This window comes from Sphaeramia orbicularis, chromosome 19 (genome assembly GCF_902148855.1).
Source record: "Sphaeramia orbicularis chromosome 19, fSphaOr1.1, whole genome shotgun sequence".
In the NCBI taxonomy this organism is placed as follows: Eukaryota; Metazoa; Chordata; class Actinopteri; order Kurtiformes; family Apogonidae; genus Sphaeramia; species Sphaeramia orbicularis.
In genome coordinates, this window is record NC_043975.1 from 34733395 (window position 1) to 34748984 (window position 15590).

Here is a 15590-nt window from a genome sequence, read left to right on the forward strand (position 1 = left end):
GGCCTCTAGAAAATCAATAATAAATCACTTATGCAGTGTATATGCTTTTGTATAGACCCTCACTCAACATGCATTACCCAGTAGCTGGCTGCTAAAAACAAAGAAAAAACATCTCACCTGATCTGCCCCATACGCAGCAGCAAACTCCATGAACTCCTCAATACGAACGAAGCCGTCTCCATCTTGGTCTAAAGCGTCAAATACAGCTTTTAGAGGGGAGACATCTTCCTCCCTCGTATTCACAGTTGAAACTATTGGCAGTGAGTCATCTACCACCATCTTGGAGAGGGAAATTGTCTCCACAGTTTGCTCATTAGTCCATCCACCCTCAGAAGAAGAGCTTTTTGACTCCTGAATTGAAAAATCCAAAGATCCCACTTCATGACAGTCTGCTCCTTCTAGATGGTCAGCGTCTGTCAGCCTCTCTTCCTCCTCCATCTGTTCACCTGTCGGAGTAGAAGTAATGTCATTTTGTAAACCCACTGGTTTCAAGTCCCAAGCTTCTTTATCATGGACCTCATCAGCAGTCAAGCAGAGATCCAAGGCCATAGCTTCATTCCCCAGATTTTTGGCTTCAGAAGAGATTCTGCCTTCCATCAGATCTTTAGACTCATTCTCCGCTGCATCACTCTCACTGATGAAGTCATCCTGGATGAAAGCATCTTTAGGCAGATGGACCGTCGGCGATGAAGTTTCAGCTGACAAACCTGGAGTGGATGAGTCAGTCTCACTTTGGTGATCTGAAGTCAGACTCTGAGTTACAGTAGCTCCTGTTTGATCCACCTCTGACTCCACTGTTGATAAAACTAACGGTGCACCTGTGCAGATAACAGAGGCAGGACTGGCAGGGCACAAACTTACACTGCTATCACAATTTGGAACCTCTAAATCCAACAAAGGCACAGATCCTTCAAAACACTCCAGAACCGAGCTGATGTGGTTGTGTGGAAGGCAGTTCTCAGGCAAACCTTGTAAAGTAGAGCTACTGGTTATGGGCAGATCAGTCACTTGATCAGGGAATAAACCTTTGTCTCCAGTGTCAGGTGACAAAGTGCTCTGGGAGGGAGGGAGACCAGCGTGCTCCTCTTGTGACAGGTCCACCAGCTCCTCTGTGACACTCTGCAGGTCTGACTCACCTGGAGAGTCCGAGGTGACACAAGAGTGTTCATCAGAAAAGAGATCTACCAACAAAAACAAATCTTGCATGTTTCCTTCAGAATTATCATCAGAACACTTAGATGAAGAAGGTTCACTGTGGCGTTTTATCTCAGCCTGATTACTGTCACTGTCTTGGCCCTCACAAGGGGCCTCCTGTGGTGGACTCAATTCTTCACAGGTAGTGTTTTTCCCAGCAATGTCAAAAAGGTTCGGGGTGAATAGCCATGATAAGGTGGAGTCAGTGATTTCATCAGATGCCTCAGTTTTTTCTGTGTAAGACAAATCCTCTTTATGGGTAATATGGAGAAAAGCTTTGGAATTAGTAGTCTGATCTCCCTCAAACTGCAAATCCCCATAAGAATAGTCAGAGATATTTATGAGGCCCAACTCGGCCACTTTTCCCTGATAAACACCTTCTTCTTCACTTTGTTTGTGGGTGTGATCCTGGTCACCGTTTCTGAAATCCAAACCTGTCTGTCCACTCTTGTTTTGACACAGCACATCTCCATTGTCTGAATTTAGTGTGTGAAATCCAAGAGGAAATGGTTGTTCTGTCTCCCACTGTGTGTGCCCCAAAGGGCCAGCAAGGACGGTCGGTTCCATTTATACTGGTGATTCCCCGGCTCTGTAAACTGGAGAAAGCTGGCAACTTCTTATCTCACTGCTGTCATCAAGATCCAGTTTTTCAGTTTTAATGTCATGTTTTTAAATGGCACTACACAACTTCAATGAAGTCCTGACATAATACATGATACTTAGTGGCATCATCTATCTAACATTGTACAAATGCTGGTAGATACTGCTGTGTTTTAAATAATAAGATGAGCTTAAACAGAAAGGATCGTTTTAGATTTGATGTGTAAACATATATGACTGTTAATTTAACTGAACTGGCTGTCACAATAATGTTACCTAAAATCAAAAGTCATATTAAACTCTCGGTGAAAACAGCACTGATGCCCATTCTCGTTTAACTCACTATGTCCGGTTCTATCACGGTGCGTCCACTCCCGATTGTAGCCAAATGTTCCCACATATCCAACGTCAACATGCTCCTACTGACGAAATACACCCACATAACATGATGGAATTGTTATCACTGCGGCGAGGCCAGTGGGAAACAATACAAATCGGCGTCTTAAGTCCCTGGTGTTTGACAACATTAGCTTGTTTAGCCAATTATCTCATTTTATCCATCGGAAGCTAATTTGTGTACGAAGCAGCGCAGCGACAATTATACCAGAGGAATTCAAGCCTGAAATTATCTACGAATGTAATGTCAGATAGCTCATTACAACGACACTGACTAAATAAGCTGTCAAACGCCCATGTTTTAATGTTTTTTATGCCAGTAACTACAGGTCACTCCTCCTCCGAGAATCCCACTTCTTCCGTGCCATTGGCCAGCTGCTAACTGACTAGCTAGCGAAATTAGCCTATTAGCTAGCTAACACGCTAAACAGCCCACCGCGTATCCCCTCAAATTAAAAGAAACCGAATCTCATCTGTTATCATCTGCTACTTAAGAGAATATCCTAGAAACTGTCGCCTCCGGCATAGTCCAAGGTTATATCTGTGTTTCGATGCCGTTTTTTCCAACGCCAATCCACCTGTGTCTGTCAGTAGACAGGCCAGACGAGTGACGAGACGAAACCGTCCTTTTTCCTCCTCAAATTCCTCTGTTATCTCGTCTCAAAAACACATCTGCCTCAGTGTCCCGCGTCGAAACCCACAAAGCGGCCGATAAAGGTGTTAGATAAGGCTGCAAAAAGCTCCATCATCAGGCAGTGTTTCTTCTTCGATGTTGATCACAGACGCCGAAGCCTCTCGCATCAGCATCAGCAGAGTCCCATCCTCCTCCGCCTCCTCCTCCTCCTCCTCCAGCCGCATACACACCACTGACGTTTCACGCAAGCGTACAAAATACCCCGCAGTATCACTGGCCTCACGGCAACCGATTCGTGTTTGTGCTTCCAACACGGGCGGAAAAAGCAAAACAAAGATCCACTCTCACGCGCCTCCGTGTCCACGACTTCACACAGAGGTCAAAGTTCATCACTTCACTGGTGGGGATTTGGGGATGTTTTTGTCTTGCTCAATGACACTTCGGCTGTTCGGTAGTTGTTTAACATCCACGCTAGGTCCACAGTGAAAAGGCTGTTAATGCGGGGCCTGATTACTCAACATATCATAATTCAGTTTAAAATAACCGGAAAACTCATGTGGACACAGGAGATTTATCATTTTGACAAAATGGTAATTGTTTATTGGTAGCAATTGTAATGTTTTGGCGCCTCCACCTGGTAGAGATTTGTATTGACGTATTTCAGATTGTTCCCTCATTTCTTCCTTATCTAAACTTAGACTGGGTTCAGATTTCAGATGTTCAGATTCCAGGCAAAATGATCATATCTGATTTTTTTTTTTTTTTTTTTTTTGTACATACTGTGTTTCATCCCAAACCCCATGGAGTCTGATCTTTTCACATCTGACCTCTGCCACTGCCATGGTCGTATGACCTGCCTCTACACTTACAGTCCATGGACTCTGTAGAGAGTTTTACAAAACACCTCAAAACACTCCTATTCAAACAGGCTTCTTAATTTCCCACTTGACTCAGGGCCACCACAAACTGATTGCACTTTATGTATTCATCATATTTTAAACTGTTTTTAATGGTATTTTATTGTGTTTTATGGGTATTCTAATTGTATTTTACTTGTACTGTTTTATTCCTTTTTCGCAATGTAAAGTTGCTACTTTACAGTGTTACATGTACTCCGTGTGTCTCCCCCTACCTCCCCCCTCTCCCCCAGTCTTTCTCTCTCTCTATCTCTTTTCTCCTCCTCTACTCTTGCTCTTTAACCCCAACTGGTCAAGGCAGACGGCCATCCTTCAGGAGTCTGGGTCTGCTCCAGGTTTCTGCTGTTAAAGGGAAGTTTTTCCTCGCCACTGTCACCAGTCACAAGTGTTTGCTCCTGGAGGATTCTGTTGGGTTTCTGTAAATTTTATTTGATTTTGATTTGATTTGATAAAGCACTTTGTGACTCTGTCTGTGAAAAGTGCTCTATAAATAAAATTTACTTACTTACTTACTTACTTACTTACTATATAAAACAGAATTCATTGCATGTATGTGACTCTACATCAGGGGTATCAAACTGTTTTTATTTCGGGGGGCCACATGTAGACCAGTTTAATCTAATATGGGCCAGACCAGTAAAATAATAGCACAACAGCCTTTAAATAATGACAACTTCAAGTTTAGTCCCAATTAATTAACTATATCACTAACAGTAAAAAGGGCAGCTTTAGCCAACATGGCAAGTATCCTGCTGTAGTCCCTGCCCTGATGACAATAGGCGGCCTAAAAAAAACAATATATTACAGCACACTAATTAAAAAGAGAGAATTAAGACAGCTAAGAGACAAGATAAATCAATAAAGAAGAAAGATTAAAAAAAAAAAAAGATGAAAGAGAACAGTGAAGCATCAGTACAGAGACAGCACATATAATCCAAACATACAAAAGCAGCACATACAATATAATCACTCACAATACATCAGCACATAATCACAGACAGACATTTCATTTTAGTGCAAAAAAATAACATTGAATTATGAAAATATTTACCTTGACATACTATCCTTCCACAAAAAAGATAGGAATAACCTGAAGAAATTAAAATTTCTTAGGAAAATTAAGTGCAATTTTAGCAATATTATGCCTCAATTTATCATTTATACATGTGCATCACAGATCGGATCTACAAAGGCACAAAACATTTAGCAACAGGCATTATATTGTTAACCCATAAAGACCTAGGACTGCATTTGTGTCAGTTCTCACACAAAATTCTCTCTCTATTTAGCCTCCCTTAAGTGATTTATCACTATTTATTGTAATATTATCTTCTGTATTTCGCATTTCATCTGTATAAATCAGGTATTTTCCTGTATTTAATTCTCTGATCATGTAGATGTTCATAAAAGCTCAGATTAAAATTGAGGGTTATTATATAAAAAATAGAGAAAACTGCAGAAAAAGTTAATTTTTTAGTCAAATATATCATTAACTGTACATAAAAAAGTATTTCCAACCACTGCCATTTATTAAACTCCATGGGTTTTACTGGGGAATTAATGTTGTAGAAGATGATGGTGTTTCCATGGAAACTATGGAGCCTCTGAATGTCCAAATGGGTCATATCTGATAACCATGAAAAGATGACAAACTGTATTTTACACCAAATATTTACATGTATTGATAGGATTAGTGGATCAACAGGTATTAAACAGTCTAGATCAGTAGATGCGTTTGGTTGGTGATAGATGTTTGGGTCTATATTGGCTAAAATTGCACTTAATTTTCTTTAGACATTTCCGGTCGTTCGTATTTGTTCATATTATTCACATTTTGTTGTTAAAGGATAGTTTAAAACTGTAAAAATTTTCATGATGTCATATTATGTTTTCGTATTAAAACAAGAAGAAAATTTGGAGCTGTCATTATTTATTAGTAATATTGCCATTACTTTAGTTGAGATTACATTGGTCTGTATGTGGCCCCTGAACGAAAATGACTACGACACCCTTGACTGTTAATATCTTCAGTGTAATTTTGTGTATTTTCATCCCACAGGCCAGATTGGAACTTTTGGTGGGCTGGTTTTGGTCCATGGGCTGCATGTTTGACCCCCCTGCTCTAGAGTGTGAAAGGTGTTACTACACTTATTATTATTACTACATAGTAGTTCAGATGATCCTCTTTGCATTTTCTCAGTGTGCTATTTGTATTTTCGCTGAAGGAAAACAAGCTGAACCCTTCTAACACTATTGCTTCCATGCATACATGTCAGGTCAGAAATAATGTAAACTAGCAGATAAAGAAAATCCAATCTGAGAAACAAATCTGAACTGGTGGTGTAAGTGTAGCTTCAGTGTTTTCATCCAAAATTTATCTCAGACCTGGTTTCACTGGGGTTGACAATTGGCTGAGTAAAATCTGTAACAACATGACAATGCTACAATATGTGAATGGAATTTTCTAATTAAAATGGGAGAATTAGTTACAGTGGAAAAGGGGTAGAAAATAGAGAAATGACAAAGTAGTGAAAAATAGAAGAGAACTTGCTCATTTACACAGTTATGTGAAAACTCAGCAAATCACATTTTCCTACTGTGGTCTACATCTGTAATGAAATAGTTAATACATTTCATTTACATTGTAAATTAACAATTTATTGTGTTCTTTATCTGTATGTCATAGATGTACATAGTTTGGCTATTAATTATCTTTTTTGTGTATGTTTGGGTGCCACAGAGAGATCAGTTTTCACTTTAAATGATTTGCAACAGTAACAAAAAGCATGAGCCATTATTATTAATTGTAATTATAAAAGTTTATTATTAGAAAGATTTTGACATATACATCATATGGCTGTACATAGAACACATAATGAGAACAAACAGCACTGTAGGGATTAAAAATGACTAAGATTGTTAACTCATATTATAGTTTTGTTCTGATGTAAGTGTAGTGTTTTACTGCTAAACTCCTTAATCCATTCAGCATAAAACTCCCAAAGCAGCAGTGTGTGAGATAACCCACTGTACACACGTGCTCCACACACCTGCTAAATTATTCATTTGTTTTCAGTTTTTACCGGTCTCTTGTCTTTTTCATGTGACCAATAGCCTGAAAGAAAACAAGAGAGATAAGTGAATTAATATGGATTACTCTGTCATGTAATTTAAACAACCACACTGATGTGATTTGAAGCATGTTTATTTGAGTGCAGTACATGATACAACCATACAGACTTTTAGTCTATTCACACCGTCTCTCCACCTCAAACTGAGCCTCCTCCTACACACCTGGGTCAGGAGGAGGACAGGAGAGCCCCATTTCAGAGTTTAGCGGATTTAGAGGCTATACCCAACAGCGTGGCGAAGTCATTGGGTGAGGTCAGCCATGCGCCGCCGTCCGCCACCAGGATGGCTCCGGTCACATATGAAGACGCTCGACTGGCCAGGAAAAGAGTACAGTGGGCCATCTCCGTCTTGTTTCCTGCTCGTTGCAAAGGAATGGACTGGAAGGCACCCGCAGCCTCCCCTCTAGGGCCACCTATGGGGAGTAAAGGAAGAAGTATTCACATCCTCAGTTTGAGTGAAAATACTAATACTACACTATGAAATACCACACTGCATTCAAAACTTTACATAAATAACTTTACTATGAGTGAATACATACTGTAAATAATTAATTAGAATTTACTGTATGTGATGTTAACGCTATCATGTGCTTTTTGCTACATAATGAGCTCCAACCCTATGAAACTCCCTCCCACCTACCATCCGACACTGCTCCGACCTCAACACCTTCAAATCCCTTTTAAAAACTCATTTATTTAAGATTACTATCAGTGTTTAACTATTTTACATTCACATACTTGTCTTTTGCACCTGCTTTTTATCTGTTTTCAATCTGTTTGGTTTATGTTTTTATCTGCTGTATGTAAAGTGTCTTTGAGTACCACGAAAAGCGTGATACAAATAAAATGTATTATTATTATTATTATTATTATTTTTGTCATTTATAATTAACCTTCTGAGGCCCAGACAAGTTTTGGTTTTTTACATTAAATAATTGCCTTGATTAGAAACAACATGATGCAACAGCTTCTTAACCCTATAAAACCATTTGTATCATATTTGCTACACCAGGTTCTGAGATCTTTATCTTATCAACGACATCCATACTTTCCTTAAAAACATGTTTTATATGACCTGATGCGAGTTTTCTGCCCTCTGCTCGATTATCATCCCACTACAGCCACTAAGGTAAATTATCAAACACACATTTCATAGTAAAGTCTTTGGTAATTTTCAAAAAGTTATGTTAAGAAGAACATTTATATTGTTCAGTTAGTTCAATATTTTTCAGTTGGAAAAATATTGAAATTATGGTGCCATTCAAGGGAAATAAAAAGGCTGTAAAAAGTTGTATGCAAAAAAAACTATGTGAAATGTTCTATATTTTTTCAAAATGTTACTAGTAAGTTTTTAATGGGTCAGATTGTACAGGGTTAAAACACTTTTTTTTCATGGAATGTCCTTTGCACTGAATGTCCTTTTTTTTCTAAGTTGTGAAACTCTTGACCCCTACATTGGACAAAAATGTAGTACTTGGTCGTAGGAGGATTTTCTGCATTTGTGCTTAACTTTTTATGCTAGTAATTCCTGGTGCAAGAAAAAGCAACAATATTAGCCCAATCTTTACCCAGTCTTCTGTAGCCCTCTGTGCCAGAGATAGGACCAGGAGCCACTGTGTTGACTCTAACCCCACTGTGACCCCACTCCACAGCCAGGTGCTTGGTCATGGCATCTGTGTGAACAGATGAGAACATGCAGTCATTCAAACCTCAATTTTTCATCAACACGTACCACCAGATAAAATTGCTCTTACCATTTGCAGCCTTAGCAGACCCAGCATGCACCTGGAGAGCCTGTCCCTTGTATCCAAGTGTGGCAGAGATGTTCACAATGTTGCCTCCGTGATCCTGCACATACAATGGTAGGACAATAAAACTGAGCAGAATGTGGAAATCATAATAACAATAGCTTCAGAGAGCAGAGTTATGGTTTAAATACAATTAAGTAACAAGTACTGTCCTCTGGTGGTGGCCACCAGGAATTGCAGGTAATAAAATAGATGTGACGGATTACTACAGTAGGGATAAACAAGTATTTCTGGATTTAAAACATAACTATGCAAAGATGGCAGTCCTTTTATTTACTGTTATGCCTTGAGAGAATTTTTTGCTCACATTATTTATTAAGTGAGTAGGTTGGTCGTTAAACTGGTTGCCATTAGCAAACAAATTCACAGCAGGGTCCTTTCTGCATTGAGTTCACATGTTCTCCATATGTCTGCGTGGGTTCTCTCCAAGTACTCTGGCTTCTGACCATCCAAAGACATGCACCTTAATGGGTTAACTGGTCAGTCTAAATTGCCCCTGGGTGTGAATGTGAGAGTAAATGACTGTTCAACTATTTCAGTCAGTTCTGCAATGAATATATTTCGTATGATTTATCATCACTCACTAATTCTGCTATTTGTCGCAGTTAGTTTGATATTGTTTTTCAGAATTAAGATTGATATTTACTTCTAATTATATACTCAGTTCAGAAGGTATTCACTTATTGATGAAGTAAAAGACTGTGTGCATTCTCATACTCTCAACTTCCATATCCATATTTCAAAATCAACCTTTAAAAACTTGCTATTGAATCAAAGAATCAAGAATCTTTATCATCCCCAGGGGGCAATTCTCTGTGCAGCCACCAGTAAAACAGTATTTCAGTATATCTCCAGAGAAAGCACTGTACCTTAAACCACTTCTCATAAACCACCTTGCTGGTGTTAAATGTTCCCATCGTGTCGATCTCCAGGACTGTTTTGAAGGCATTAAAAGACAATGAGGTAGCTGGGCAGAGGAAGTTTCCAGCAGCATCTGTCAAAAATAGTACAATGATTTCATTAATAATTCATAGTTTTGACACATACTACATTACATTTGCAATTATGGTACACTGCTGTCTAGACAAAACTCATTATTCATTGTACTAAAGGCTATAAAAGTGACATACTGTTAATGAGGATATCTATGCGGCCGAACTCTTTCAGTGTTTCATCCACAGCAGCTGTGATGCTCTCAGGCTGCCGTACATCCAAACAAAGAGGGAGACACCGGCGCCCTGACACAGCGCAAAGCTTTTTAGCTGCCTAAAGAGACACACAAAAATATCTCCTTTTGCTCTGGAGTATAATTTTTAATATTGTGGGAAGTATGTATAATGAGTAACCTCTTTGAGCTTGTCCAAGTTCCTGCTGGCAATCACTGTGTCACATCCATGCCTGAAGGAAAACAACAAATGTAACGATGTAGAGAACAAAGAGGGGAAAAAACAATAGGGGAAAGTGCTGTATTGGTACAATAAGGACATGAATAGGACTGTGCAGATGAGGCTGAAAAAGCAAGTAACTTAGTAACTAAAATGAAACAGGTGGAACATACACAAAAGAAGGTTTAAGGTCGACAGTGTGATAGTGAGGGAAGACAACAGGTAAAAGGTCACAAGTAGAAAAAGGGGAGAACGGAGGCTAGAGAGTATGTTAGTATGTTGATTTTATGGTAAGACAATTTGAGCTGTTACCAAGACAATCGAGCAACACGCAGACAAACAAATATTTATTCATGAGTAGATATATTTTGAGACTCTTTCTATTTCTGTTGCATGGCTACATTATTGAAATTTTGTCACACAAGCAAAAGGAAAATGTTTAAAGCCTGACTATCAGATAACAGTATGAGAAGGTTTAAAGTACACCTGCATATTATCAAGGATACATATCTAAGTGTTTTAGCCTAAGGACATTATGCTAATTGCTCACTGTCTAACATTTATTTATATATGGACAAAGTTTGTTTCTGTGTTACATAAAAGTATACTGTATCTGCATTTATCCTTATTATCCAAAACAAACGTTCTCACCTCATGAAGATTTCAGCTATACGGAGTCCAATTCCAGATCCACCACCTGTTATAAAAGCTACCTGATCCCTGTAGAAAATAAAATACAAATCCTCAGTTCACTTCATCTGTAGAAGTTTAGAAAATGACTAGCCTTTTAAGTGTTTACATTCTTCAGTTTTTCACGGGGTGTTAGACATATTTTACTCACAGGTGTCTTTCAAATACTCAAGGACATCTTACAAGGCATAGCAGTAAAGAAATATTATAATAACAAAGCTGCAATTAGGTACAATAATAAGTTATCATATTAAATATGCGAAATACTTTGAAAGCAAGAAAAAAGCAATATAATAAAGCATGCTGATAATAATATATCTTATAATAACATAATTGACTAAATAAGATGAAAAAAGTAAACTTAGACCTGATATGAGACTTTGAAAAGATGAGTTTAAAGGCAGGAGTGTTGGGAAATAAAAGTGTATATGTATGTGTGCTTACTTGAGTAAATCTGGACTGTAGATATGAGTATATGAGGTCAAGCAGTCATCTGTCCCAACATCTTCAGGCTGCAACTCTCCCTTTTTCTGTGCCTCTGCCATCCTGATATGTGTAACCAAAAAAAAAAGATCACAATCACACTGATATCTCTAAAAGAAAAGTGCAGTAAATGACTGATCTGGAACTGCAGGTATTTTTGTGAATGAGCTGTCAAGGCAGGTCTCTGCAGAGGCAAGAACAGCTGTTATATGTTTATTCAGCTCCAGTACCTCAACATTTACAGTAAAAGGTCAGCAAATAGTTACGTAACACTAAACCCACACATGCACTTTAAGACAATAGCTACAGGCTTCAACACACACAAGTACACTTCATGCTACATTCTGTTTATCCTTGTTAGCACATGCTAATTTAAACCATATTTAATCTGCTGATTTTTTAATGTGAGTTCAGTTGTTATTACCTGAAAGTTTACGAAGCGTTAAAAAGATGCAGACGAATCGTACACGAAGTTGTAAAATGTGACGAGGCACTTAAACATTTACTTCTTACGTAAAAAGTGGCTCTTTTCAGCAGGAACTTTTGTACCTTGGACACTTTTTCGCGATTCTTGAGTAATGCATTATGGGGAATGAAGTCCGGAAGAGGTGCATTCAAGAACACAAATTTGTTCCGTTCAAAAGGTAATCAGCTGGTAGTTTTTGGAAGGCAGAAAGTGGCAGACGAATTGATACTATAACTGAAGTTTATGTCGCTTTATACATTGCAAATACTGTGGTTTACTTTCTTTTCTTTTTTTTTTATTTTTATTTTTATTTCATTACATACGGAGGGGGGTGGGGGGGCTGAAAAGTTCATAGCCTGAATAAGATGGAGTTATTCCACAGCAATGAAATTAAATTCAACCTGTCCTGATACTAACTGCATGGTTTCCTTCCAGATAAACCCACATTGGATAAATAATTTAGAACTTTGAAAAGTAGTACTACAGACATTTCGTGAACCATCCGTGGCACTGTGGTCTTAAAAAAAAAAAAAAAAAAAAAATTCTCTTACTAGCATATAAAGCACTGAATGGTTCAGGCCCACAATACATCAGAGACCTTCTAGTCCAGTATGAACCATCCAGACCACTCAGGTCATCTGGTGCAGGTCTGCTCTGTGTTCCCAAAGTCAGAACTAAACATAGAGAATCAGCGTTCAGTTTCTATGCTCCATATATCTGGAACAAACTACCAGAAAATATCAGGTCTGCTGAGAGTCTGAGTTCTTTTAAGTCCAGGTTAAAGACTCACCTGTTCACTGCTGCCTTTGACTAAAAGGCTTTTGACTTTTTAAACTTTATATTCTCTTTGAAACTCTGCACTGCAACTCTTACTTTAATATGTGTGTTTTTATTTTTATTTTATTCTATTTTTTTTTTTTTTTTTTTTTTTTTAATTTTATGTGTTGTTTTATTACTCACTGTTTTTAATCACCTTTTACATGTTTATTTTATAATGTTTTAAATGTGTTTCTTTTTGTTTCTTTTATTTCAATGTCCTGTGTGAAGCACCTTGAATTGCCTTGTTGCTGAAATGTGCTATACAAATAAACTTGCCTTGCCTTGCCTTATCAAATGTCTGCAGAAAAAGGGGTTAGCCCCCAAGGACATTCATGCAGACATGGTTGCTATAGGGGATGATGCTCCAGCTTTATCAGCTGTGCAAAACTGGGGAGCTGAATTCAAGAGGGGTAGGGAGAACGAGGGAGGGGTGAAAAGCAAGCATTTTCATGAAATGTCTGTAGTACTACTTTTCAAAGTCCTAAATTATTAATCCAGTGTGGGTTTATCTGGAAGGAAACCATGCAGTTAGTATCAGGAAAGGTTGAATTTAATGTATGCCAAGTTTCATTGCTGTGGAATAACTCCTTCTTAGTCAGGCTATGAACTTTTCAGCCCCCCCTTGTATATTTGACAGCTCCATGTGCATTTCACATAACATCAATCCCATCTGTCAAATCCAGTGAAAGTTTTAAATGTGTTGATTTTGATCATTTGTGAAAAACTGAAGGATGAAGTGTTTCTTTAGCTATAGGATGGCAAAACTGTCCTCCTCAATCTAAGAGAAAAATAATAAACAAACTGAAAAAAAAAAATGTCTGGCTGGAAATTTCATTGAGCATGCATTCTTAAGATGTTCATAGAATATGATGTATTGCTTTATATTTAACTAAGAAACAATATATAAAGTAGTGTAAATGAATATTTGATGCCATAAAATATAATGTACACATACACATTATTTCAGCAGTGATATGGATCCAGAACACCTTAAAAATAAGAGGAAACACAGCTACACATTACTTTAACTTATTATTCTTTGAGTTCATTTTCTTACTTCTTGGGTGAGGTTTTGGTCACAGAATTTACTGAGTGTTGAAAGTAAATCTGGCATACACCTTGTTATTTTCTCCTTTTTTCAGGACTTTTAGCAACAGATTAAGAATTAGAAAATGAACATTTTTCATTGCTAAAATTTGCAAATTTTCACTGAGGCTGGCTGTGTTTGTGTCTATGTTGAAGTGTCCTTGGGCAAGAAACTAAATCCCAAATTGCTCTTCAGCTGCAATTGATGTATGAGTGTGAATGAATAAAAAAAGAGAGTGTGAATGAATAAAAAAGAGACCTGTAGTAAACAACTTTGGATATCAGTGACAAAAAAAAGCATTGTATGAATGCAGTCCATTTACTGTTTAGCTGATATGGAGAAGAATAGGAGCAGGTAACTGGTCTAAAAACTGTCAAAAAGCTATCTCAGACAAGCATGTTATAGTGATCAGCTGGAAAAAATACTGTGAGTATTAACTTTTGGAGGTCATGATTTTTGCCGCATGCCAGAATGAGGAACAATATACAGACAGCAGCATGCTCCAGAGACATTCAGGGTCCTATCAGGTCAATGCAAAGGAAACCCCAATGATTGTGATACTCATCTCCAGTACCCATTGTCTTCCCGGACGGCACCAGTGAGGGTCTCCACTGGTAAACTAAGACTGAATTAAACGATCCAAGGTATTGAGTTTCAGGGTCGAGGCCAATGAGTGTGCATTAGTCCATATTGATCTGTACTTTGGGATTTACTGTTGAAAATGCCCTATGAAATGGATGCCTCATGGACATGAGGGATAGATATTCTCCTCTGCATTTGGGCGGCATGTCTGGAGATAAATGTCTGAAAGGTTCTACCATTTGAGAAAACACCAGAAATATAAGATGAGTGCTTTGTAACTTAATCAGTTGAGCTACAAAAGCACTCAAAAGAGGACAAGTAGAGAAACACAGAAACCAAAGTGCACATAAAAGTGTGCACTGTGCATTAGACTAAATTAAGCTGGATGTTTACGCACTTTGTAGCCCAGATGGTTTTACTGTAATGGGCTTAATTCAGGGGATGATGCAAATGTTGACGCATTTATGCACGTTTAAGCACTTCAGATTTTAAGCACTTCACTCAAAACATACCATGGTGTGTTATATTTTTTCCACATCTGTCCTAATTTACCCAGTATAGAAATCATTGTTGTTCATTATGTTCACCATTTGCAGTCTGCTTTTACTGTCATGCTTTCACTGATTTGATATGACGTCTGCATTAGGTCAACATGTAGCAAAAGCAGTTTTGATAGAAAAAGGCAGATGATGCTTTTGTAATGGACTGGACCAAAGTCAGCCGAGATCTTAAGTAAATAAAATCACTGTCAAAGATGGACACACACTTAAAAGTCAGGAAAAACAAAATAAAACAATTCGATTCGTCTTTCATTCTTTTACATAATGTCAAGCACAGAAAGTTTATAAATGCCCTTGGACTGATGAGACATGAAAAAAACAACTACTGCAACACTACATCACAAAATGATTGGTGCCTCACAAATCCATCTTAAACACAATGCCTGCCTTCTATTCCAAGCTTAGCAAATATAATTTACTACACAAAGGTTTTCTTCCTGAAATGCAAATCACATTTTACCATAATCATCTGGCAAAATAATACAACATAATTCCAAATGATGTAACTGTAATTTGTTCATAAATTGTAAATGCTGTGTTTCAATTAAAAGATTTCATGCTAACTGGCTCTGATGCCTGTATTTTCACAGTTTACAGCCAGATGGCGCTGTCTGTGAGCATGTCATGCTTGAATCCACAAAGATAAAACCCTTTGCACTAATCTGGATGTGGACGTACTGTAAAGGCTGCATAACAATGCCTCTCTGTGTAAATTCTTATATGCTTTATTTTAGGGTGTTTTGATTTCACTCATCTTCTTTCTGCCTCACTGCAAAAACACTGCCTGTTCATTTTTGTAATGTGGTTTTGGGGAAGAAAGCATAAAGCAGACACAATA

At 38.0% G+C, this 15590-nt stretch overlaps 2 protein-coding genes across 7 annotated transcripts in view; both read right to left on the reverse strand.

Annotated features, from left to right (window-relative positions):
- Positions 1 to 3019, reverse strand: part of rab11fip3 (RAB11 family interacting protein 3 (class II)) — a 35708-nt gene extending 32689 nt beyond the window's left edge. The window contains exon 1 of one of the 2 annotated variants that reach the window (XM_030122190.1): positions 118 to 3019. In XM_030122190.1, coding sequence (XP_029978050.1) covers positions 118 to 1761 — 1644 coding nt within the window. In that variant the 5' untranslated portion in view covers positions 1762 to 3019. The remainder of the gene's footprint in view (positions 1 to 117) is intronic. The other variant, XM_030122191.1, reaches the window with a different exon arrangement.
- Positions 3020 to 6518: 3499 nt separating this feature from the next.
- decr2 (2,4-dienoyl CoA reductase 2, peroxisomal) lies at positions 6519 to 11810 on the reverse strand. 5 transcript variants are annotated; one of them, XM_030163017.1, is made up of 10 exons: positions 11663 to 11810; positions 11200 to 11301; positions 10717 to 10785; positions 10027 to 10078; positions 9811 to 9946; positions 9550 to 9674; positions 8627 to 8720; positions 8441 to 8545; positions 7036 to 7285; positions 6519 to 6856 (listed from the first exon to the last, which is right to left on the reverse strand). In XM_030163017.1, the coding sequence occupies exons 2-9, from the start codon at positions 11298 to 11300 to the stop codon at positions 7068 to 7070; spliced, it is 900 nt and encodes a 299-aa protein (XP_030018877.1). In that variant the 5' UTR covers position 11301; positions 11663 to 11810; the 3' UTR covers positions 6519 to 6856; positions 7036 to 7067. The 5 variants fall into 5 exon arrangements, with proteins under 5 accessions (XP_030018877.1, XP_030018875.1, XP_030018876.1 ...); XM_030163015.1 differs by having other exon boundaries at positions 6520 to 6856; positions 7097 to 7285; positions 11200 to 11315; XM_030163016.1 differs by having other exon boundaries at positions 6520 to 6856; positions 7097 to 7285; positions 11200 to 11339.
- Between the last annotated feature and the right edge of the window lie 3780 nt (positions 11811 to 15590).

Excerpts from the sequence above, each read along its gene's own strand:
- decr2 (XM_030163015.1), bottom strand. The coding sequence starts at position 11,300 with ATGGCAGAGGCACAGAAAAAGGGAGAGTTGCAGCCTGAAGATGTTGGG. Across the intron at positions 9,675-9,810 it reads CATAGATATCCTCATTAACA|ATGCTGCTGGAAACTTCCTC; the intron begins GTATGTCACTTT and ends TATTTTTGACAG. Across the intron at positions 8,721-9,549 it reads TTTATGAGAAGTGGTTTAAG|GATCACGGAGGCAACATTGT; the intron begins GTACAGTGCTTT and ends TTGTATGTGCAG.